At 38.2% G+C, this 17599-nt stretch overlaps 1 protein-coding gene across 4 annotated transcripts; it reads left to right on the forward strand.

The window, feature by feature from the left end:
• Window positions 1–434: 434 nt before the first annotated feature.
• Window positions 435–15371, forward strand: LOC6638207 (protein 4.1 homolog). 4 transcript variants are annotated; one of them, XM_023177074.2, is made up of 15 exons: window positions 436–544; window positions 5820–6017; window positions 6083–6528; window positions 6600–6752; window positions 6819–7177; window positions 7257–7384; window positions 8109–8123; window positions 8629–8803; window positions 8873–8922; window positions 9230–12202; window positions 12589–12810; window positions 13171–13275; window positions 13411–13578; window positions 13814–13924; window positions 14752–15371. In XM_023177074.2, the coding sequence occupies exons 2-15, from the start codon at window positions 5871–5873 to the stop codon at window positions 14815–14817; spliced, it is 5118 nt and encodes a 1705-aa protein (XP_023032842.1). In that variant the 5' UTR covers window positions 436–544; window positions 5820–5870; the 3' UTR covers window positions 14818–15371. The 4 variants fall into 4 exon arrangements, with proteins under 4 accessions (XP_023032850.1, XP_023032855.1, XP_023032842.1 ...); XM_023177082.2 differs by lacking the exon at window positions 13171–13275 and having other exon boundaries at window positions 435–544; XM_023177080.2 differs by lacking the exon at window positions 8109–8123.
• Window positions 15372–17599: the final 2228 nt, after the last annotated feature.

Below are 17599 nucleotides of genomic sequence, written 5' to 3' on the forward strand. Positions count from 1 at the left end.
AATAAATTTAAAGATACAAATAAAACGTGAACAAAATATAATTTATTAGTTAATAAGTTAATACTTATTAAAGTGCAAGAATATATTTTGCCTACGCCCACGCCGCGTAATTTTTGGCCGTACACTCTCCCCGCACCGCATTCCCGATTTCCCCCACCCCTTGATACGAGACACAATTGCGCCACCCCCTTCCTTTCCACTAGTTTTCTCGCTCGCTCTCTCTGTCTATTCTTTATTACTCACGAGTAAGAATTTTCAACAGGTATTCAACGACGACGACCACGACAACAACAATAGCAACATCATCAACAACAAACAACAACAACAACAACAAATTGTCTTTTTTCAAATACGAAAAAAGTTGTAAAGAATTTGTTTATAGTTTTTTGTTACGTCTGTGTTTGTGTGTGCTAGAGTGTGACAAAAAATATATAAAAAATCAAATTTCATTTAAAAAAAGGAAAAGTCTTACAATTTAAAGCGCCTAAAAGTACACTTTACTTAATTTCATCAAGGCTTAAGGATAATTTTTTAATTGAGCCTGGTAAGTGTGAGTAAGCTACTTACGTCTATATAGCTATATATCTGGGGCCATTTGTCCCGATAAAATTCCGCTTGAGGTTTAAAAGTTTTTTTTTTCTCTTTTTTTCAATTTTTTTGGGCTGTGGTCGGAGTTTTTCGGTGGCTTCGCATTTAACCATACACACATATACGTAAATATGACTTCATAGCTCACATACACACATAGACCAGAGAGCTTAAGAGAAAGAGAGCCAGTGAGCGCTAAACAGCTACATAGTCAGAGAGTACGAGAGAGAGAGAGGAGAGAGATATTTAGTTTTTTTTTGTCAAGCTTTTCAAATGTATCTTTTTCTTGTGTTGCCTTATTTCTTTTACCGTATTCTCTGTTATTCTCACTTGTTTCGCATTTTATTACAGGAGCGGGTCAACAGCATGAGACAGAGGGTGTGAGAGGGGTGGAATAAGGGTGTTTCGTTGTAGTAGTAGTCAAGGAAACGTTCCACAACATGATCGAATTGGAACTGCATGGTTGTTGGTTCTGTAATGACTCTCTTATTGGAATTTGTTGCGGTCTTTGGTCTATGTGACACATTTCCTGGGGACAATGAGGCTGACGGACTACGTCACTGGGACAAAAATAGACGATGCCAAGCGATCGCTTAGTATGCATTGCCCCTTCTTATCAATCTGCGATTTCTGCAAGCTCTTTTTTTTAGCCCATACTATGAAATATGTTCAATGATAAGATAACACACAGCTAGAGAGTCCCCCCATCCAAAAACACAAAACAAAGGCCATGTGTTTGGTATGCGTTATGAATGGTGGGCAGGTGACTATGCCCACTTAAACCCCCCGCCCTCCCAAGAGTAATAAGAACCCCTCTACGCATTTAGTAGCCAATGCGTCATCCAATGTAACTTGATTTCCGGAAAAACTTTAATCAAGACGTGGCCGCCTTGACAACCTAAACCTACAAAAAAGAAAATAGAAAAAACATTTAAAAGTGGGAGTGAGACTTTGACCTAAATCCATACATTTTCCCCTCATACAGGTATGTAACTGCATTAAGAAAGAGAAAAAAAACCGGTTAGAGAAAGAAGAAATTGGCTACAAACAGATAAACCAAATGAGCAAAGCAGAAACAAGTAGTCTAAAGCTTCTAGCCACTCCTAGAGCCAACAACCACAACATAATGCTAATATAACTGTACAACAACATAGAAAAGTAACTGAAAATGAAAAACCTTTAATAAACAAGCATGTAGAAAGAGAAACAACAGCAACAACAACAACAAACAAGAAAAATTATCATAGAGGTGTAACGACTTGGCAGCACGCAAACACGGCTAACAAAAAAAAAAAACAACACGATGTTTGGTCTGGATTCTCCAACAAGAAAAACAAAACCTGAATTCAGGCAACAACCGAAGAAAGAGAGAGAGACACCGAGGCACTAAGAGAGGGCCAACAACAAGGTGTGTCTGTCAGCATTAGAAGAGAGCGAGACAGAAAGAGAGAGAGAGAGAGAGAGAGCCCAAAAGAGACGAGTCTCTAAGCCAGGTTTTGACTTAAAATACAATTTTAACTGTGCTGCCAGATCGTGGCAATGAATTATGTGTCTGTGTGCAAGTGTGTAAAGTGTGTCTGCTTGTGCCACATTAACTAGACACACAGACAAGGCTATTTTTGACTCTCCATTCGAGTTGCAAGTTTTGTCCCACTCCCCTTCAGTTTTTCCCCCACAGTTTGAAAAACTGTCAACAAAACTCAATCAGACAGCAGACTGACTTCTTTCCCCCTCAAAATACACACACACAATTTTCGCATTCTATTTATATGTTTTTGTTTTTGTCGCATCGATTTTTACTTACTTTGCCTCTATGAATCTATATGATTTACTATATATATCTACCATACAAATATCTATCTATATATATGTATTTTGTATACTGGAGTATATCCATTAATTGTGTGTGTGTGTGTGTGTGTAAAGCTCTTCCCTCTTCTTCTGTCCCATAGCTATTAACTATGTATTTATGACTTGGATGAGCAGAAATCAAATTGTGTGGGTGTGGCTGGTGGCAAAAGAACTCTGCCTGCAGTTGTATACTCTATAAGCAGGGTATATACACTTTATGATTATATTAGCCAAATGGAGTTTCAATCCTAAAAGGTATATTTTCGATCTCTTTAAGTCTTATATTCATGTATGGATGATATTCATCTACTACTCAAAGAGAAAGATTTAATATATCTCGGCAAATCAAGTATATTTTCCTCTTTGGCCTAACCACCTTTCGTTTTTTTGCTCTAAAATATAATTTGCAATATTTAAACCAGGATATATAAAGTTTGGACATGGAATAAAATACTTTCCATTATTCATTACAAGAAATTTCATAAAAATCGGCTGAAATTATAGGAAGAAACCTCTCTCCCCTGTGATTTACGACTGCCTTCAATGATAATTAATGCATATAAATTTTTAAGACTTCTTCTTAACTTGCTTTCTTTGCTAAAGGGTATTCTTAGGCCGTCAAGATGACTTTCAATTCATTCTATTATTATATTAAGTTTTGTAGTTTTGTTTTCCCCCCTATCTGTCGCTTGTTGCGGTTATGTGTTGCATATGTTGGCATCTCGACGAGTGATTAGTCTCAAGAAAAAATGGTTCTTTGTCAAGTGGTTGTTGTTCGATTTTTTATTAGAACGGATCTCAGCTTATCTACTGCATTTAGACCAAGGCAATTAAAAGGCTAGCCATATGAAGCCGATAAAGGAAACTTTATACACGCGCACAAACACGTTCATACACACACACACATTTGTTTTTATTGATTGACCCAAATGGCAAAAAGTGTATAAACATTTTATAAAAATGCAAACATTTAGCATTTCTCTCTAGGCGGAAGCTATGAACGGATATCCCGGAGTCAGTCAGTCTTTCTAAAAATATATGTACATTGGCCACGCTTCGTTGAATGTTTATTTTTAAGCCCAAAATGAGGGAAAAAACTACTTTCATGCTAATGGACATCAAAAGCGAAAGTTTACAATGTGACAGGAGTTAGTTTTATATATGTATATATATAAAACTTGAAAAGAGATCCATCATCATGAGGGAGAATTTCATTAACTTGTGTATATATGTATTTACATCCATGACCCTCAAGAGTCAAAAGAGTAAATTGAATTTGATTTAAGTTGTATTAAATTCAATTTAATTAAGTTAAGCAACTTGTGCCCAGACGATGGACTACACCCCAAAATACAATAACAACAACAACAATTGGTTGGTTTGTATCTACTATATGGCATATGGTTTATGTATATTTATATATATGTATATCTATATATATACTACATTCATACATTCCATAAGGCATTGTTTTCGTTGTCTTTTTTTGTAAGAATTTTTTTTCATAGCGCCTATTCAACGAGTGTGATTAGAGAGAAGAAACAGTGTAGTAGGTTCCACCCAAGATGTTGCTGTTTTTGTTGTTGTTGTTGATGATGAATTTCACCTCGACCTCCTTCAATTGAATTGAGGCGAATATATGTTCTATTCTCCACATATGTATGTATGTACATATTTCGGCATCTCTTGCGAAAATATATCTTTTTTGGTTTTCTGTGTATATTTTAATTTGTTGCAATAGCAAAAACCGGCAGCAGCTGCCCCCTCCTCCACCCACCCCATCATAATGATGACATCATCAGACCTCAGAAGCATCATCATCATCGACAGAGCAAAATTTAATTACATAGAAAAAAGTCACGAAATAAATCTAATTTATTTGTAACTAAATGCTAAAATACTTTTAAAAATAATGTTTATTCACATTCTCTCTCTCTCTCTTTCTCTCAGTCTCCCTCTCGTTTTCTCTGATTCATCATGGCCTATCAGGCGTGAAACATTTCACATCATTTATATTATTTTGTTGTTTTTGCTTTATTTTTGCGGTTGAAATGCAATTCGAAATTGAAATAATTTCAACTTGTTGTTGATGATGTCAACAGAAACTTAGAAGGGGTCATACATTGCGTATGCGCAACCTTCAAAAACCAACAAAAAAAAAAAAGAGTCTATAAAAAATTCAAATGTTTGTTGGACTTTTTTTTTCGGCTAACATATAATTCTGTTGTATATTCTGTATATAATTTTAAACGCACGATGACGCCACCAGGGAACCAGAGAGACCCAAAAGACGGACACACAAACACACACACACGCACACACACACGCACACACAGAATGGTCAACAAGCAGAATTAAACTGGTTCAACCCGTGCGGCGTCTTCCACATAGATCTCGCATCTCACATGAGACTCTTTTAAAGGGGTCTCTTTCTCCCTCTCTCTCTCATTCTCTGTCTCTCATTCAAACACGTTGTTATTTTTCCGTATTTAAAATCAATTAAAATATAAATTGATTGCATGTTATTGCATCTTTCAAGTCAATTACTTGGCATTTTTTAACAAAATTCCTTCTACATCATAAGAAAGTATAATGGCCCCACCCCAAACATAGCGTCATTTGCTTTGCAAAAAAAATGATATCGAGAAATGTGTTATTGGGGAGATTTAGAGTCCATGACATTGCCTTCCCTTGCCGGCTTATATAATGTTAATATCATTTGATATATGTATATAATTTATGTCATTTCAAACTTCAGAAGGATGACACTGGCGTAGACTTTAGGAGGGGAACACGTTCTTGAAAACTTTTATATGAGTTAAATTTCCCACATTTTCCATCTGTCATCATTCCCAGGCTATACTTTTAATTATTACTTGCTTATCTTTTTTGCATAATTACAACTAAATTAATTGCAACTTTTGGTAACTGAAACTGAAACTATGAAAATGTAGTTTATAGTTTGACGCTTTCGCTAGTTAAAGTTCGCAGTAAAGTTTTCTCCTTTTTTTTATTACGGTCTTGCTGTGTGTGTTTATAGCCTTGAGTACATCGTAGATTGCTTTCAATTTGATTTGAAGTAAGTAATGAAATGGAATGGAAAGATGCCATGACATCATGCCCTCCAGCCGTGGTCCCGCCCTGCTGTGATGTGTCTCCTTCAGCATTCCTAATTTGTTTGCGAGTTTGTTTTTGCTTTTTTTTTGTTGTTTTTGGGGCGCCAGGCGACCGTAAAACAGAGAGAGAGACTAATGAGCGCCTGCTTGTCGTGGTCCACTAGACAAGTGGACATATCCGGAGCCAACAAATAACATCATCAATCTAGAAATTGTTCTTTTTCATTTAAAGAGTTTTTTCTTTTTTTTTCCATGTTGTTGCAGGCATCTTCCTTCTTGCATCTTTCATCCTTCAACACGACGACTTCTTAGAAGATGCCAGCGGAAGTTAAACCATCCGCGCCAGCTGAGCCGGAAACACCAACCAAGAGCAAATCGAAGAGCAGCTCATCAACATTCTCGAAGGCGGCTCTGGCTCGTGTAACTCTGCTCGATGGCTCCATTTTGGATGTGACCATTGATGTAAGTAATTAAGTAAACTTCTTGCAAATTGTTTCATACTAATAATTATTATTTCCTTTGTGCAGCGCAAGGCAAAGGGTCGTGATCTGGTCAATTCAATTTGTGCCGGTCTAAATATCATTGAGAAGGACTATTTCGGTTTGACATATGACACGCCCACAGATCCGCGTACCTGGTTGGATTTGGATAAACCGGTGGCCAAGTTCTTTCGCACAGATCCCTGGCCATTGTCATTTGCGGTGAAATTCTATCCTCCAGAGCCATCTCAGCTGCAAGAGGATATAACCCGATATCATTTGTGTCTGCAAGTTCGCAATGATATACTGGAGGAACGTTTGCCCTGCACTTTTGTTACCCATGCTCTGTTGGGCTCCTATTTGGTTCAATCCGAGATGGGTGACTATGATCCCAAGGAGATGCCCAATCGCAGTTATTTGAAGGATTTTAAAATTGCCCCAAATCAGGCACCAGAGTTGGAGGAGAAGGTCATGGATTTACACAAGACCCACAAGTGAGTCCGACTAAGATATAAGTTTCTGAAAACCTAACTAATCTCTCGCTCTTTGTCTAAAAACAAAACAGAGGCCAATCCCCCGCCGAGGCTGAACTACACTATCTGGAGAATGCCAAGAAATTGGCCATGTATGGCGTTGATTTGCATAAAGCCAAGGACTCCGAGGGTGTAGACATTATGCTGGGCGTTTGTGCCTCCGGTCTGTTGGTCTATCGCGATAAGTGAGTCATAAAATAATTTCAATTTTCTTGCATTTGATACTAATTCTTGTAAATGTTCGTGAACAGATTACGCATCAATCGTTTCGCTTGGCCAAAGATCTTAAAGATCTCGTATAAGCGTCATCATTTCTATATCAAGATACGACCAGGAGAATTCGAGCAATACGAATCTACCATTGGTTTTAAGCTTGCCAATCATCGTGCCGCCAAAAAGCTATGGAAATCCTGTGTGGAACATCACACATTCTTCCGTTTGATGACCCCGGAGCCGGATACCAAATCGACGCTATTTCCACGTTTTGGTTCGAAATATCGTTACAAGGGACGCACTCAATACGAGAGTCGTGCCACTCCGGTGGATCGTACTGCACCCAAATTTGATCGTACACTATCTGGGGCACGTCTATCATCGCGAAGCATGGATGGTGAGTTGCAAGTTTGAAACGGGGATTCCCCTTGATAAGGTAGAGATTTTTAACTTTCATTTTGTTTCCCCATTTGCAGTTTTAGCCTTGGCCGAAAAGGAGAAGGTGGCACGTAAGAGTAGCACTTTGGATCATCGGGGTGATCGTAATGCTGGCGATGCCGATGCCCATAGTCGCAGTCCCATTAAGAAGGACAAAAAGGATAAGGTATGGCAAACTATACCCATCGCCCACTTGGACCTGACAGAATATTTCAAACCATTTGCACCCATTGTGTTCAACGAGTTTTTTAAACTAAAAACCATCTACTACCTACTACATACATATATCTAATTTTTTTATTTACTTTCTTCTCGGTTTGTTACTAACTCTTTTTCTCAAAAAAAACAAACACACACATTCACACAAACACTTAACCCTCACATGCACTCCAAAAAAAAACAAAAACACAACGTGATGACCTAATGATCTATTCGAATGATGTGCTCGTTGAAAAATTTTAAATTCCTAATCCTCAAATGACACTCAAAAATAAAACCAAGTTAATACGCGAATCGAGCACTGGCACTGCCTCCGCCTCCTCGCAGAGCTCCCTTGAGGGTGACTATGAGACCAATATCGTTGCCGAAGTGGCTTCCAATGTGGTCGAACTTTCCAATGAACTTCAGGTTAACCAAAAAAAAAAAAACCAAGAATTCCATTTTGAACTCTCTTCTCTCTTTACTTCTTAATTTTCTTTTATACCCCTCTTTGATTCCGCTTTATAAGAAACTCTGCTTAATCAATTGTTGTGCAAAAAAAAAAAAAATCTTAAGGACAAATTTTAATTATTAATTCATCTATATATATATATAAATATTTTTATTTATTTTTTATTTCATAATTTATGTAAACCCTGGTAACCCACTCACCCAACCTCTTGAATGCGCAGTTCCTTTTTGATATGGTAAATTTTTCGTTTTCGTTTTTGTGTATAATATAAAACCAAAATGAATCGAAATGATATATCCTTATATAAATATTTTTATGAGAGACTTTCTATAACTGTGCCGTCTAAAGACAATTTTATTTTTCTTTGACTTCTGTCTAATTTCATTTTTACTATTTAAATTTAGTTAGTTCATTTTTAATGTTACAATTTTAGTTCTTGATTAAATGTGGTCTCAATGTCTCTGTCTCTGTCTCTTCTCCCTGTATATATATATATTTACACTAAAGTACAGTCTACACAAAAAAACTTTCATTGGCTAAAGCATTTAAAAACAAAACAAAAAAAAAAAATACCTAAACAAACTCCATTTAAATAATTGCTTGTAAAAATCATGAATTTATGTTTTTTGTTTACTTCTTTTTTTGTTTGGCTTTTTTGTTTGCATGTTTTGCATAAATATTATTAAAAAAAATTAATTTTTAAATATTAATATAAATTTTTTGCCCTTGAAAATATTTAGGATGAGGAAAAGGAAGCCAAATTGCGCGAGAAGAAACTCAAGGAAAAGGAGGAGAAAGAGCGCAAAGAGCGTGAGAAACGTGAATTGGAAGAGAAGAAGAAAGCCGAAAAGGCAGCCAAGGCAGCAGCAGCAGCCGCTGCCGGCGCCGCAGCAGCAGCAGGCTCTGGGGTCAATGGTAAATCCTTTGAGTTTAATTTTCTTTAGAAATTGATTAAAGTAATAATTTAATATTCTCTTTGCCCAGGCAACGATGAACTTAATGACTCGAATAAGTCGGACAAATCGGGCAGACGTGTAAGTATCTATATAGATTTAGATACTTGACAATTTCTAGATTAAGTCTAAGCACTGAACGATGGAGTAAACAATTTTGCTCGACCCTCGACTCTTCGTGTAAATACCCCTTTAAAAAACCCCCAAATCCTAAACCTAAAATCACTTTCACTCTTAAGTTTCACCCGTAAGTTATTGATAGTTTGTAGTAAAAACCAATTTTAATTTTATAAATATTTTTAATTTTTCTCTTTTTGTTTTTTATTCTTCCCGTTCCCCCAATTATTGTTTTTTTGTTTTCATTTTGGACCAAAAACAAAATAAAAAGGGCGTTGGTATATTCTCGTCGGGACGTAAGAGCAAGAGCGGTTCACCATCTAAAGATAAGGATGGCAAAGATAAATCATCCGGCAAGGATAAATCTAAGGATAAGGAAGTGGGTCGTCTTGGTCTTGTTGTGACAACAGGAGAAGGGGATGAGGCCAATAGGAAACAACAAGAACAGGATGAGGCCAATAAGAAACAACAACAACGTGGCTCTACCACACCGGGTGTAACCCGTCCATATGAATATGCGGCAGATGCCGATGGCAATGCCAGTCCAACACGCAAATCATATACACCTGGTGGCTTCCGTTACGATCAGGATCCAAATGGTGCCAGACAATTGGGTGCCGATGGTCAGGAGCAATTGTCACCGACTTCACAGCAGAAGAAAATCGGATTGGCCTTCAATTATGCTCCGGGCAATGAAAATGCTTTGAAGGAGACGGCCGAGAAACTAAAGGCAGGACAATTATCGCCACGCACTCAGGATAAACTGAATCGTGGTCAATTGTCACCGAAATCGAGAGCCAAACTCTTGCAAGATGGCCAATTGTCTCCGACCACCAGAGCTAAGCTCCAGGGAAGTGCTGTAGATGCAGCCGCCAGTCCATTAACCGATAAACGATCCTATTCACCTACAAAGGGACCTGGACAAGGTTATTCCTCGGGTGCTCCGGGCAGCTATAAGCCATTAGCGGATCCTACATCCGATTTCCTCGAGTCTCAGCGTTATAACAAAGAGCCAGGCTATGTGGGACCGTCTAAAGATGGCGCTGCAGCGGGTGGAGCTCCAGGCAAGCTTGCTGCCGGTGCTGGTGCAGGAGCTGCAGCTGCTGCTGCTGCCGCTGCCGCCGCCGCTGCCAAGCCCAAGAAGAAGCGTGTCAAGATTATGGTAATAACCTCCAAATACGATCCGTCCACAAAGCGTGTTGATGCCGAAAATGGAAGCATTGAGCACTCCACAGGCATTTTGGATCCAGCAACTGGACAAATTGATACCAAATACGGTCTGATCGATCCCAAGAAGGGCACCTTGGAGGCTCTCAATACGAAAACTGGCAAGAAAGAGCTCTATCAGGGCGATGTTGATACGAAAACGGGTAATATTCATTTGGTTTCTGGTGTGGCTGATCCCAAGACGGGACGTCTGGATGACTCTTTGGGTCAGATTGTGTGCATTACACCGCAGGACAACCCAGTGGTTGAGCTAACAGTTATCACAAGTCGCATTGATCCAGCAACGGGTAAGATTGATACCGTCAATGGTGAAGTGGAACGCTCTTTGGGCGTTTTGAATTTGGATACTGGCCTACTGGATACCAAATATGGTGAGATCAATACACGCAAGGGTGAACTAAAGTCCATTGATCCGAAATCTGGTAAAATTGTGGTCACCAAGAATGTTCAAGTTAATCCAAGCACTGGACAGATTACCATTTTGGGTGTGGTCGATCCCAAGACTAACAAATTGGATCCCAATCAGGGCCGCCTAATTGAGGTGGGTCAACAGATTGATCCAATTGTGGAGGTTACCTCACTGGCTGGCAAATATGATTCCAAGAAGAATATCATTGATCCCAAGACGGCTCAGGTGGAGACCTCTGGTGGACAATTTGATCCAAAGGGTGGCAAGATTGATACCAAATATGGACAGATTGATTTGGTGAAGCATACAATCACTTTCAATGATCCCAAATCGGGTAAGACGGTGACCCGTGATATTAAGATTGAACCAACAACTGGCCAAATTCTGCTCAAGAATCAAATCAACCCCAAGAATAATAAACCCGATAAGGATTATGCTCGTATTATATCGTTGCGCATTGTCCAACAACGTGTGGATCCAACGACAAAGTCACCGATTTCACAGGTCAGCGCCGCCAAGGATAAGGACATTATTGTGGATCCGAAATCCAACCAGATTTGGGTACCCACTGGTGCCAGTGATCCAACCACCAACGAACAACAATTCATTTCGAGCAGTGTCGACCCGAAGACAGGTTATGTCATCACCATTTATGGTTACCTCGATCCCAAGACCAATGAGATCAAGAAACAGACCAAACTTGATCCCAATACCATCAAGATTGATCCCACTTCCGGTAAAATCTATACTGCCACTGGTGAATTGGAGAAGGGTGAACCATTGTATGCCACCACTCATGTGGATCCCGAATCGGGTGAGGTCTACACGAAATTGGCTCGCGTTGATCCCAAAACAGGCAAAATTATTATTGTTCGTATTCTGCTCATCTCGAAAACGGATGAACGTGGCCGTCCTGAAGAGGTTAATCCCGATGAATGTGAAATTGATCCCGCCTCTGGTCGGGTGCTTAAATTTTTCAATAAAACCGTTTATGTATACAATATGATTGATCCTGTGACTGGTGAAACTATACAGGTTGATCCCAATGATCCGCGTTTCGCTGGAGCCCGCACCACAGTGACCCACACGATGACCCTGACGGGAGAGATTGACCCAGTGACGGGACGCATTAAGAGTGAATATGGTGACATTGATCCAAATACAGGAGATATTGATCCAGCAACGGCAGTAACTGATCCTGTTACCGGCAAATTGATCCTAAACTATGCCCAAATCGATCCATCGCACTTTGGCAAACAATCGCAGGTACAAACGACAACGGAAACGGTGCCCATCACACGACAACAGTTCTTCGATGGTGTCAAACACATTGGCAAGGGTGCTCTGCGACGTGATAGTGATGCCAGTTCCGAGGATGATATGGCCCAGCAATATGATCAGGATCAGATTAAGGATATCGTTTTGAGTAGCGCAAATCAAGCAGACATCAGTCAATCATCCAAATCGGGCAAGGGAACACCCACTGTGGTCAAGACCACGACCAAACAGGTGCTGACCAAGAATAATGATGGCGTCACCCATAATGTTGAGGAAGAAATACGAAATTTGGGCACAGGAGAGGTGACCTATTCGACGCAGGAACACAAGGTTAGCCAAATAATAGAATTTTTGTTGCGGGGCTTACAGTTTTCTTTGTCTACTAACTATATATCACTCTCAACAATTAGCTATAAAACTCTCTTGCTGTCGCTTCAACAACTTTTTCTCTCTTTCTGCACTCTTTAAACGAAATTTAAAAACCATCATCATCCACAAAAGAACTCTCTATCCATTGATAATTCTTCCTTTTTTCCTAAACTTTAAGTTGCTATCAATGTTGTGTTTTATATATACATGTATATGGTGTTCTATAGTGAAAGATTTTTGTTGCTTTTGCTATCGTCGCTTTGCTGTTATTGTTGTAAAATTTTGTTTGATGCGCACTAACCCTCACTTTAATCCAAATCAAATCCACGTTGAATCCACAACCTTAGGCTGATCCAACACCCACCGATTTGAGCGGAGCTTATGTCACGGCCACCGCTGTAACCACCCGCACAGCCACAACGCACGAGGATCTGGGCAAGAATGCCAAGACCGAACAACTGGAAGAGAAAACCGTAGCCACCACCCGCACTCATGATCCCAACAAGCAGCAACAACGTGTTGTCACCCAAGAGGTCAAGACCACGGCGACTGTAACGAGCGGTGATCAGGTAAGATTTCGTTTTGTATTGCATGGCTCTCGCAGCGGCAAAGGCAAGAATCTAGGGCTGTGAAATGTAAGAAGCTTTTCCCCCTAAAGTATGCAATAATCAGTCCAAGAAGTGGCTTAGTGAAACGTAAAAAGGAATGTTTTCGAATCTCTTCGAAGCGAACATTGTTTATAGACAATTTTTGACTTACATGTCATGGGAAAAGTTACAAATGATTACTACTGCATACTTTAAGGGGCAATGTTCCCCCCATTTTACAACTTAAGATCTGTCTTTGCTTTCGCATGTTGTCGTCGTCGTTTTGCATGATTAAACTTTTGATTTGTTTCGTATTGTTTTTGTTGTTGCTGTTATTATTAGTATCAGAGACGGGATAGTGTTTCGTCGACCAGTTCAGGCGATTCGGGTACACCAATCGATGGACCATACTCAGTTGGTTCCACTGTGGTGCGCACAGACAATCAGGTTTGTTTCTTTTCATTTTCTTTTTCAAATGCAACTAACTACTAGTTTCTATTGATCTTAGTTATCTTTAGTTTAATCTCTGATTTGGAATGGGTTTTGATTTTTTTAATCCGTATCATTTTACTTTTATATTAGAAATCTCCGCTATTGACAAGCTCCACTGGTGCTACACACCCAACTGGACCGCATGTTGAAAGTACTCGAGTGGTTCTTGGTGAAGATGCACCTGGTTATTCGGGACAAGGTGAAATTATCTCGACACAAACCGTTAGCAGTAAAACGCGCACTGTGGAAACCATAACCGTAAGTAAAGTAAAGAGTGTGAGAAACTGCCTCAAAGTGGAGCGTGGAGTGCGTAAGTATGCAGAGAGAGGTAGGAATTATTACTGTCCTGTATATGTTACGCTGCGCCCCCCACTGTAAATTATATACATTGGTCCTTTGTTTTGAAGTTGTACTAGTTGACAAGTAGATGAAAATAGAGTTAAACCTAAAAGAAATTGTCTTAAAAATAATGAATTTCTTCTTCTCATCACAGTACAAAACCGAGCGCGATGGCATTGTTGAGACACGTGTGGAGCAAAAGATTACAATTCAATCCGATGGCGATCCAATCGATCATGACAAAGCCTTGGCTGAGGCAATCCAGGTAAGTCACTTAAAATGAAATTAAACTCTTTTATCTATTGTAGTTTACTAATTTGGGGGGCGGAACTTTAAGTCTAGCCTCAGATTCTAGCAGCTTAGTGACTTACAGTGGTAATACACTGAGTTTCCCTTAGTATAATTGAGTGAAATGGACTGAAGTTTCTTTAAAATCAAATAACCAAATGAACTTTTTAAAAGAACCTTGCGCCTAACTAAAGGCAAGGATTAATACAATTTAAGGGTATCGAAATCGAGACTGATAGACTGATTTTCATTATTTTTGCAATTTGGACTATGAAATCTTTTTGATGAATGAGATATTCTATCACAATGTATCATTTAAATTTGTTAATAACAAGACAACTTACCAATAAGAAACATACAAATTAAAAAAAAAATGCATAAATTGAATTCCCAAAGCTTAAAGATTTGGAAAATTTGCAATGAGTTTTTATGGAGTTTAAAAACTAATTTCTTTTGGAATTTGCCAATTTTTTTCAGACTGTATTTTGGCCAACTTCAGAAAGTAACATCTTAATTTAATTAAATAAAACTGAACCAGTTATGTTATATACCTATATATAGAACTTATGTCCTTTTTTCTTGTTTGAATATTTAAGGAATCAAGTGTTCAAGCTTTTCTTCTATGTTTAAACACATTTTTCTTAATAAAATGTATACCAGATAAGGATATGAGGATAAATTTATAATCAGAAAACTCAAATTAGTAAACAACAGTAAACAAAAAAATGTTCAAGCTGGTTGGCAGTTTAATTTAATTCACTTAAGAAAAACTTACTAATATATTTATTCTATAAACTTTTGCAGGAAGCGACGGCCATGAATCCAGACATGACAGTCGAGAAGATTGAAATTCAACAGCAAACGCAGTAGAAGTCGTTTTTTTATATATAAATTATTGAATACAAGAAAAATAAGAGAAACAATCTACACACACAATTCACAACCATGCACACAATTATCTACCCACACTTACACACACTCACACTCACGCACACACACACAAAAACACACACACTCACCTGCCGCAATAATAAGTACACTTTTTATATTATAACAAAAGAAAAAAACATACAAACAAACCAATCGAGCCAATAAGTAAGGAGCCACCCACATGACAAACTGAAATAATGCTAAAAATGAAAAAGAAAACAAAACAGAAATCCTTTTGGGAAATGTAATTGCATCCATTTATATATATAAATAAACATTGAATGTGTTTTATTATTTTTTATATTTACAAAAAAAAAAAACAAAACAAAGAAAAAAAAACTGTTGTTTATAATATTACTTTTTATTATTACCATATAAAGTATATATAAATATATATTGAATGTGCAAATTGAAATAAAAGTTCTATATATTATCTGTAAACCACAATTGCATTACAATTACGACAAGAATAAAAACCTAAATGTACACAGAAACGAGAAGAGTCTATTTGTATTTTAAGGAAATGTTTTTTACTTTTTTGGTACAACACGAATAAGTATGTCTACTCGATGGCTCCACTGCCCCCCGTCAATCTTAATGGGACGCTTCTTCCGAGTATGGATAAGCTGAAGTACCTGGGCCTAACCCTTGACAGGTGTTTAACTTGGAAAGGTCACATCAAGGTCAGCTAAACCTGTTTATTCGGCAGGCTCTGCACCTGCAACAAATTGTTAATCTACATTCTGAAGCTCCAGGCTGAAACTCCAGGACAATGAACTTAGCCTAGATCCGCTGGACAACACAGACAGACAGACAGGTGATTCGTCCCTGAAGTTCCGAAAAAGCTGCTTAACCCTCTTCTTTACAATATTTGCTTATGCTTTAATATAAACAATGTAAAATGAGGAAAATGAGGTAAATTTGCTCCCAAAAGTATGCAATAAGCCGACCAAGAATTCAATTTTTTAAACACATAAAAAAGTTGTGGAAAATTCGGAGAATTCTAAAATTAAGCGTTGCTTGTTTACAATTTTTAAGTTTCACGGCGTAGGCCTTTTCCTATGGAAAATTATAAGCTTTTTGCAGATATTGAACACTTCCAGGCTATTGCATACTTAAACGAGCTCATTTCCTCCATTTCGCAGTCCTAGATCCGCCCATGATTTCAATATTGTTTTGCATTAAGTGAATTTTTCTTTTGCCGATATACTTAACTCAAGTTTACGAACAATAAAATAAATATTTTATATTTACTCAGACCCGAATTTGAAATAAAACCGAAATTTACTTTCCATAACTAAGTTAGCTTAGTTCTACTGCTCGTCTATTAGATCAGATTCTAAGATCCCTATTCCAAGCCAACTATTGTCAAATGAATCAATTCATCAATAGAAAGTCCTTTTAACCCACATAGTCTTTTCACATGACCCTTGAATCGACAAACTATTTAATGTTTTAGACAAGTAAAGTGAAAATTTCTCGAATATATTAAATTAATCATAAAAGGCCATCTATCTACATATTGTCCAAACAACTGTTGAAGCGATAATTCTTTATTGCATTTGACTCATTAAGGTGCTTGTGGTTGCTGGTTCTATTATTGTTTTCCCTTGGCAATTCTGGATAGACACAAAACAGAAAAACACAAAAATGTAGGAAACGCTAATGAAATCGATTAAAAAAATTTTGCAATTAAATTGAATTACCAAGTGCAAATAGAAAACAAAACAAAAGCAACAACATTAGCGCAACCAAGCGCATGACGTAGCGATAAGAACATGAAATCTAATTCGCAATTCCAGGACATGAGGAAAAAATGGGCGACAACTCGACGAGGAGGTAAAATGATTGTAATGCAATATTTATGGTTGCCTTCCCCTCCCCCTCCCCATCCGCCTCCTTAGGGGATAATAATAGTTACGTTCTGTGCGGCTTTGGAATTTCGCTTGAAGTTTTCTTTCTATGCAATTTTTAAATTGCAACCACAAAACTTGCAACATGCAAAAAAGCAAGAAAGCAAAAAAAAAAAAAAATGTCCAACGAACCACAAAAAAAGGCCGTAATTAAAGTAGAGCGTACAAGGTGACTGACTAATGCATTGATTCATAGTTTAGATATAACTAAAGCCTCACATCGTTCCCCCCCGTTAGACCGATAAAATGCCAAACGAAAGGCGTTGAAATTCTGAACCATGCGGTCAAATCCATCCGACAGTCATTCAGTCAGTCATGGCAAGCAAGCGAGCAAGAATTGCAATGCCAGGTGGTCACCATGTCCCCAGGAGGAACCCTTGGGGGTCTCCCTCCATCCATCTTTCCGACTCCCCTTTAGCTTCTGGTCACGTTAACCTAACCCCGTTGAGTGCTTTAGCGGCTCATGCATTTTTAAATGCGCGTGGAAAAATCCTCTTGCGAATATTGTTTTCCGAAACTCGTCCATGTCCATGCATATTGCATGTTGTTGTGGTCAGACCGCACACACACACAGACACACACACACACACACACACCTAATAAATAAAAACTTGTGGCAAATTATTGCATCAACTTTTTTTCTACTGTTTTAGTTTCAATGTTGTTCTTCCACTTTGTTCATACTCACTCCTTTACCCAACCTTTTCCAACTATTATCCAGGTTATGGTTAAAAAACAAAATAAAAAGAAAAAGGTCTCGCCAGAAAATAATGGAATATAAAATTACCTATAATCTTTGTACATTCTAA

Source organism: Drosophila willistoni (assembly GCF_018902025.1).
Source record: "Drosophila willistoni isolate 14030-0811.24 chromosome 2L unlocalized genomic scaffold, UCI_dwil_1.1 Seg139, whole genome shotgun sequence".
In the NCBI taxonomy this organism is placed as follows: domain Eukaryota; kingdom Metazoa; phylum Arthropoda; class Insecta; order Diptera; family Drosophilidae; genus Drosophila; species Drosophila willistoni.

Coding starts and splice junctions, on each gene's coding strand:
- LOC6638207 (XM_023177074.2), top strand. CDS start 5,871: ATGCCAGCGGAAGTTAAACCATCCGCGCCAGCTGAGCCGGAAACACCA. Junction 6,018..6,082: donor TTTTGGATGTGACCATTGAT/GTAAGTAATTAA, acceptor TCCTTTGTGCAG/CGCAAGGCAAAGGGTCGTGA. Junction 8,923..9,229: donor CGGACAAATCGGGCAGACGT/GTAAGTATCTAT, acceptor CAAAATAAAAAG/GGCGTTGGTATATTCTCGTC.